Consider the following 8,185-nt stretch of genomic DNA (forward strand, 5'->3'; position numbering starts at 1 on the left):
CTGCCTACCGAAATACCCGAAAGTGAACGTCAAACAAATCAAGTTTGGCTATATGATAAGCCAAGTAGGCTAATTGTTATACCTTGAACACAAAAATCTAAAAGGAATTTTCCATTTTATATGACCCGATTATTAATAATTAGATTAAACGATATAATTTTTCACACATCCGGGATTTATTGTTATACAAAATGCAAATACGTATGTTAAGTCAGACTCACTATGGCAAAACATCTGCTCGATTGGATCTGTAATAAGTGTCGAAATTAAAACAGACTAATTTATTTAAGATATCAATTAAAGCACAAGCTCACGACTATATCCCAATTGGGGTAGTCAGAAGTGCATCATCAAGTAAAATTATTTTCATATAAAAAAAAACTAATATCTAAAGTTTCCAATTGGAATAATTTATTTTACTTAGAATTTTTGCAGATAACTATTACTCCGGTTCGACATGTGATTTAACAATGATAAACCCAAGATTAAAAAAATACTCACAATAAGGTAGCAACCGACATTGTATACGTAGCTACCGAAACCGATTTTAAAGTTTTATCTGCTGTCCACTATCGACGACCCGGTATGTCCGTCTTATCGGTGCACACAAACGAAGAACCTTGTCGAAACCAGCACACAGACATCGAAGTCATTACAAAATGAACGACACACAGGCGAGGAAAAAGCATTTAGTAAACAAGGCTGTATCAGGTCGGTCGACTGGCCTATTTGTTTATTTTTTATAAAATATGTAAATACGAAATTCAAAGTGCTATTTGTGTTTATGTGTTTGTAATCGTAATGTCATCAGCAACCCCCTCGCCCCCAAGTATACATTCTGATGAAGAAGATTCAAGAGACACAACCTCGTCTGGATTCTCCACAACTGGTATACACAAATATAATACAAATCATGGCATAGATTCTTCTCATAAAGGAGTCTGCAAAGTCAGTGCAATAACGTCACACGGAGTGGCTGATATACTTTCGGAAGGTGTAAATTACAATCCTTCAGATAATGCGTTCTCAGAATATAAACCAGAAAATCTAGCGACGATACCTCAAGCATTCGTACAAGACTATAATTCTAGAGATTCAACTGGATTTAGCATTCAAGATATCCTTGGATTACCGCAGTCATATAACCCATCAACTACACAAGAAGAACTGGAACCGAGATACGATTACCAAATTCCGAACTATGAAACAATAAGTAACAGTCCCAATAATAATTACGGATCCGGTACTGAGGAAGTGATTTCGGACGAGTGCATGGACAAAAATGAAAACCTGTTTGCAAATGCACAAGTTGCCAATCAAGTTTACAACAGAAGTTATGCAATTAGCGAATCGGTGCAGTGTCATCAAAGAAGCAGTCTGAGCGGAGATGGTGTAAAAGATCCAGGACGAGACTTAGTCGACTTACATGAATCAAATTTTCCCAACCAGGTATGTGTTTTGAAATATTTCAAAATTCTCCAAATCAAGAATAAGCGGTTATTTCAACTTCAACAACAAAACCTAAAGTATTTAGTGACGACGTTGCTCACCGCAGACCAACCGGATCTCTAATTAGAAATTAATATGGTTGTTGGGCAGCAATTAAGAATCGACTCGGCTTACTTTATTCTATCAAGAAATATTGTCAAAGTCAGACGTGGTTGGTTATTTTCTTAATAAAATTTTATTTTATGTTGGTGTTTCAGAACCCTGTATGGAGTAACAAAGCTATTATATCTAGCAACCCTGTTCTAAGAACTGCTTCTTCTTTACCTAGCAGCGGTAAGTTTCTACTTTTATTTTGTGATCAATGTAAATCCTAATTCCTTTCTTATAATATTCCATTTTATTCATTAGTATCTTATTATTTTACAGAAATGTCTTCCGAGTCATCCTCCTATCAAAAAGGCTTCACAAAGAGAGCAAGAACAGCCTACACAAGTTCTCAACTAGTAGAGTTAGAAAATGAATTTCATCAAAACAGATACCTCTGTCGACCAAGACGGATTGAACTTGCAAACTACTTACAGCTATCGGAACGGCAAATCAAGATATGGTTTCAAAATCGTCGAATGAAATACAAGAAAGATAACAAGCACAATAAGCCATCGTCATCAGTAGATGACAATAGTCCATCAACAAATTCTAAAGAATTATCACCTAGTCAAGACCATAAGATGAGTCACGGAAGAAGTTGTGGAGGACACGATCGTCACCGACGACTTTTATCAGATGGCCACGCGGCCCACAAGATCTATGTCACATCTAACGATGCTCTTTCAAGGCCTCCAGAGTACACATCTATTAACACATTAAAGTCGGTTATCAAAGGACCTCAGAGTACTATCGAGCTGCCTTCGTACACACCCAACCTGTCTTATTCATCGTATTATACTGCAAGCTCTAGTCGTCCAGCTTACTCACCCATGTCTGAAGTTTATCGGTACACCAACGATGAATCACTGCAGTCAAATTCGAATACTCTAGCTACGATACCGACAGATAGCTACGTTCCTAACGGAGTGAACTTAAAACTGCCCGATGATGTAACTAGGTACGCATCCAGTACGCCATATTACAATCCGTTACCTAGCGGGATGGTGATGCATCCTCCGACAACTGATGCTTATGGTTTCAGTACAACTACTTTACCAACTATCGCCGCTCCAACTTATGATGATAGCAACATTCACACCAGGACAACGAATTTACCACTGACACAAGATCCATACTTTTCATATTTAGCATCTTCTGAAGCATCTAACCAGCAAACATCAAGTGCCACTAGCAAATATTCATCATACATCACTTTATAAATTATTATTTTTTAAAACGACTTACTTTTAATATTTTAATCATGTGATAAGTAAAAACTATCAATATTTTGTTTCTCCAAATATTCTTTGTAATTTTTTTTACTTATTATTTTATATAAAAAAAAAAAAAAAAAAATAAAGTAAAAATAAACAATGTTTTGAAATAACACAATGACCCTTATTATTTATAACAATGCAATACATTTTTATAAAAAATATCGAAGCTGTAATTTACAATATTATTGAATCTAAAGACGATTCAGGCCATATAAATCTGATCTATAATCCTAATTACAATTATTATGAGCAATCTTCGCCTAGTTAAATAAACTATCGATGTTGTCATGTTGACTACTTCAATAGATACTTCATCAGGTGATTTCTCCTAATGACCTATTTCCGAGAAAATAATGTCAAAATAAGGGATCGTTAACAAACAACCATTATGACTACCTTTTACTGGTGTTTACTGAGACACCTAATTAAGGAATATTAGGGAAGGGTTGAAAGCGGTAACGTCGCTAATTACTGCCTATATAAAGGACAGGAAGATTGCAGTTATTTAACATTAGCTCCCAGTGCAGTAAGCGATATGTTGTATTTCAATCAGCAAGGTGTTCCTGGTGCTAACTTTATCGCCAATAGTGATAATATCTCTCATCAAATGTTTAACATGCAACTCCAGTCGGTTGGCAATAGAGCCTCAACTGGTATATGTTATCAGGTTTGTAGTATTATTAAATTTATTTATTACGTATATTATGTTTGTGTTTCCTTTTCAGATCTTTTCCAATTTTGATATCTTCTAATTCCAGACTCAATAATGGAGGCAGCAGCAAGCAAACTCGAATGCAGGCGCTGTGCTTAATTATCAGGTTTGTAGTATTTTTCAATTGTTTTACACTTGTTTTACGTCCATTTTCATTTTTTTTCTAACCTCACTCTTACGATTTCAGACTCAACAATGGTGGCCGCAGCAAACAAACTCAATCGTAGGCGCTGCGGCTTATAATCAGGTCCGTATTATTTACCAGTTCCTTTGCCTTTATCTTGTGACTTTTTTTAAAGCTCATCTAATTTCAATATATTTGATTTCAGACTCCACAATGGACGCAGCTGCAAACAAACTCGAATGGAGACACTATGGTTTACAGACAAACCTGGCCCAATCAACCACCCCGTGATATCCAATATCAACAAAACTTTTACCCCAGTCCTCAAAATGGCCAAATCCAGGTAAACATACATGATTTTCTACATTTCTATTACATTTTTTTATTCAAGGCTGATTGTTATATTTTATATTAACCATAATAATTTCGCAGTTCAAGGTACCCCAAGTGCAAAATCATCAAAATCCAGTGTTCAATACTGCAACAAGACAATATTCTACACGTCGGTGCATCACGAGGTCCACAAGTGCAAAGCGCACAAGCAAGATCTCATCAAGCTTGTATTTCTTGTAAGCATTATTATTATTTTATAAATCTATATAATTGTTAAGATTTTTTGAAACTAATCATTACTTTTTCTCCACAGTGGTTCCCAACACAAATGGAGGCTTCAGAGCTATAGTTAAACGCAAACGCAAGAGGACCATGTTCACTACCGAGCAAATTGAAGTCTTAGATTCAGTCTTCAGAAGCAGGCCTTACGTATCACGTGAGGATAGAAAAGCCCTCGTAGAACAACTACAGATCAATGACACACCTATCAAGGTGTGGTTTCAGAACAGGCGCTTGAAGGGCAAAAGGGAAGCAGCTGAACAAGTCGAAATTGAATTATATGAAGAATATGAAGAACCTGCTGAAGAATCTCTCTATGCCAATGCCAATAATGAAGTAGTTAGTTCCGATGAATCTGTAAGTGGCAAATTCAACGCAGCTGAGTTAGACCGTATAGAACAAGAACTGAACCTGACAGCTGACGCCTCTGGTTTCGTCACACTTGATAAGAAGCTTATTGGTGAGCTTGTGAACATAATTGACAAAATCTTGCCTGCTGATATTAACTTAGATATGTTGTTATCTGACAACAAATGTGAAGAAGCAAATGAAACTCTAAAATATAAAATATCTAACGATATTTTTAATATTGTTTCTGAAGATACTGCCAATTTTGCTACGAAAGATACTGTAAATATTACTGCTGATGATATTACTGATGAGATGTTACTATTAATACTGTTACCGTTAATGCCCCTGAAGAAGTTGCCATGATTGTGGAAGTTGCCGCCGAAGAAAGCAATAACTGTGCAGGTATCATATACGAGCCTATATCGCCGGCTGTACCTGAAAAGGCTGATAACAAAGAAGAAGACACTTGCAGATCCCAGCATTGTCCTCCAAAAAAGGCACTTCAGAATCTTTTTAATTTACATTTTTGTTGATTTCTTTCCGATTGATTTGTTTCTATTTTTTTGGTTTAATTTTTTATCTAAATTAATACATTCCAATTTTTTTGTGTTAGTGTAGATTTACTTAGTTATTCAATAGTAAAATAATATAAATATAATTTAATAAGCACACTGAACACTATGTAGAAAATAGAAAAAAAATAAGTGTAATTTAATTGTTATTTATTTTAGTTAGTATTTAATTTTTATTGTACTATTTCTTTAATAAATTTTATAATGTTATTGTTAGAAATAAGCTTACATAGCTGTAGTTTCTGTTCTTCCATATGTCTGTTGTATATTCGTTTTGTCTGTCTTATTGTGTACAAATAAATAAATATTATAATTTATTCAGTTTTTTATTTGAATATCCATTCCCCTCCATTTATTTTCTATCTAACTTACAAATACATAATTATTACATTGCATTACATAACGTCCCTGGAAATTTCAATTGGAGTAAGGGACAAATGACAGGTTTTCAGGAGAAACAAAAATAAATTCTTGATACTTAAAGTCTCATAACTTTTGTAATTCTAAACGTATTGAAAGATGTTAAATACCAAAATTCTTAGAATTTTCTTGTCTACAACTTAAAAATTACTTTAATAACTAGCATAAAAAGAATGTCACTAACCCTTACACCCTTGTGTTATTTAAAAAAACTTCCCTTACAACCATTAGGTAAACATGTTTTTTTTTTTTGCATTTTTGGGTTGTAAATGTCAGATTGTTTAATATTTTGTCTATTTTTGGGTTGTAAAGGTCAGTTTTTAAATATTTTGGTAAAATATTGAAGTAAAGGTCTGTAAAAAATCACAACAATTTGTTAAAATCACTTATATTTATTGAAATTATGCTTGAATTTTATTTTGGGACATCTAAACACCATGTGCTTGAATATGTTTGCCGATTTTTAATAATAGGCAAATTAAAAACACATACTTATTAAATATTTGTGTCATTTTAAACTTATTGTATCTAGTTTTGTTGAAATATAGGTAAATTACTTATAGTCTTAGGTTATCAGATTGAGAACAACATGCACCAGAATTGACAGAATCGCACTTCACAGACACATTTTTTTTTAGCTTTCGGTATCGTTAAAAAGTATCGCCCCTTCGATTTGAATTCTAAACAAAACGTGTCCTACTCCGATGGCGCTTGAACGCAACTGATGAGCCGAGCCATTACCGTGCGCCGCGAACCCGCGAGCGGGTACGGGTAGGGAGGGCCACAAGGCTCCATCCTCTCCCCTTTACTATTTTCATGGTATACTAGTGACATTCCCAAAAAGATACTGTAAATATTACTCCAGATGTTACTATTAAAACTATTACCGTTAATGCCCCTGAAGAAGTTGTCATGATTGAGGAAGTTGCCGCCGAAGAAAGCAATAACTGTGCAGGTATCATATACGAGCCTATATCGCCGGCTGTATCTGAAAAGGCTGATAACAAAGAAGAAGACACTTGGAGATCCTAGCATTGTCCTCGAAAATAGGCACTTCAGAAATTTTTTAAGTTATTTAACGATTTTCAAATGACTACTATAAATTCTTTGCTGTGTTTTCTGTTACTTAGTTGAATTGCTGTCGTAATATAGTAAGCGCTAAACAAAAACTAAGTTTAAAATCGCGGCCGCGGCGCGGTTTACTGTCTCAGCTTCTGCATATAATTTACTGTGTTGTCAATTAGTTTCATTAAAATCCATCGACTCTTTTCGTGTTGCGAATTATTATTTTAAACCTACTTGAGTCTAGTGATGTGTGTACGATGATGTGTGTGTACGTTAAGCTGTTAATCCCGGTTACTGCTTACTGATGTAAATATGTAGTTGTTACATGAGTCATGTCAGGGGCCTTTGACGGCTCAGCAATAACCCTGACACCAGGGTTAATGAGGTTGGTATTACAACTCACAACCCACACGATAAGAAGAAGAAGATCTAGTATAGTCTTTAGTATTTTATTTTCATTTTTATAGGTAATAGTCTAAAGTTATCTTGTTACGTGACGCCATCTATGAGAACTTTCGGTAGCTACTTCGTGCTTCGGAGAGCTGGTAAGGTTGTGTCTATCGCCTATTATTAAGTTCTACACTTTATTAACACAATTAATAGGATTTTATATCAGGTTTCGAGCACCTGTAAAACACTTGTATTTTATAAAAAAATAAATATATGTGTAATTTAAAGTTTTTGTGTGATGATTGTATAGTCACTTAAGTGTGAAGTAATGTGAAGTGTACACGGCTACGAAACCTTTGAGGCTTCTATTAATAATAAGTATGTTCACTAGATGGCAATGCCATAAAAAAATACAGGATAAGTTTTATCAAGTTTATTGAAAGTAAGAAAGTTGTAAGAAGAAACAAAAGAATTAAGTAAGTACTAAGTTCATAAAAATAGAAGACTTAAAATTACAAAAATAAATTAAATTGATGTTAACAATCTTAGTGTTCGCTAAGCTGAATGCTCCTGAAACAGGAGCAGTCCCATTTTTGTTCAAGCGCGGCATTGGGCACCGGCGCCGTTGGCTCCTCCGCCACGAGTGGAACCTCATCCACGATCTCCTGAATACTTCTGCTATATGGCGGAGGTTATTGCATTTGCAAATGCATTTGTCTGTAGTCATAGCCTTCTGGCACATAAGCATAGCTACCCATCGTTGTGCCCTGCGTCGGCTGACCCATAAAGTTCGTCGGACCAGCTACCAGATTTGGAGGAGAAACTACTGGATAATCCATGTAGACGTTCCCATTAAAAGCCTTATCTAGTTGTTCTTGATTAATAATGGGCATAGTATTCAGATCCGCTGAGGAATCAGTTGTGCTTGAAGCTTCTTCTTCAAGCATCTCAGCCTTGTCTTTCTTCTCCTTCATGCGACGGTTCTGGAACCAGATCTTGATGGTACGTTCATTCAGCTTGAGTATCTCGGCAATTTCGATGCAGCGATTGCTGTCCAAGTACCGCG

The 8,185-nt window shown here is 35.3% G+C and overlaps 1 protein-coding gene across 1 annotated transcript; it reads left to right on the forward strand.

Annotated features, from left to right (window-relative positions):
- Positions 1–643: 643 nt before the first annotated feature.
- LOC126370062 (uncharacterized) lies at positions 644–2,837 on the forward strand. Its single transcript, XM_050014709.1, has 3 exons — positions 644–1,449; positions 1,707–1,782; positions 1,876–2,837. Exons 1-3 carry the CDS (start codon positions 802–804, stop codon positions 2,814–2,816), a joined length of 1,665 nt encoding a protein of 554 aa, XP_049870666.1. The 5' UTR covers positions 644–801; the 3' UTR covers positions 2,817–2,837.
- The last annotated feature ends 5,348 nt before the right edge of the window (positions 2,838–8,185 follow it).

This window comes from Pectinophora gossypiella, chromosome 10 (genome assembly GCF_024362695.1).
Source record: "Pectinophora gossypiella chromosome 10, ilPecGoss1.1, whole genome shotgun sequence".
NCBI lineage: Eukaryota > Metazoa > Arthropoda > Insecta > Lepidoptera > Gelechiidae > Pectinophora > Pectinophora gossypiella.

Coding starts and splice junctions, on each gene's coding strand:
- LOC126370062 (XM_050014709.1), top strand. CDS start 802: ATGTCATCAGCAACCCCCTCGCCCCCAAGTATACATTCTGATGAAGAA. Junction 1,450..1,706: donor AATCAAATTTTCCCAACCAG/GTATGTGTTTTG, acceptor TTGGTGTTTCAG/AACCCTGTATGGAGTAACAA. Junction 1,783..1,875: donor TTCTTCTTTACCTAGCAGCG/GTAAGTTTCTAC, acceptor ATTATTTTACAG/AAATGTCTTCCGAGTCATCC.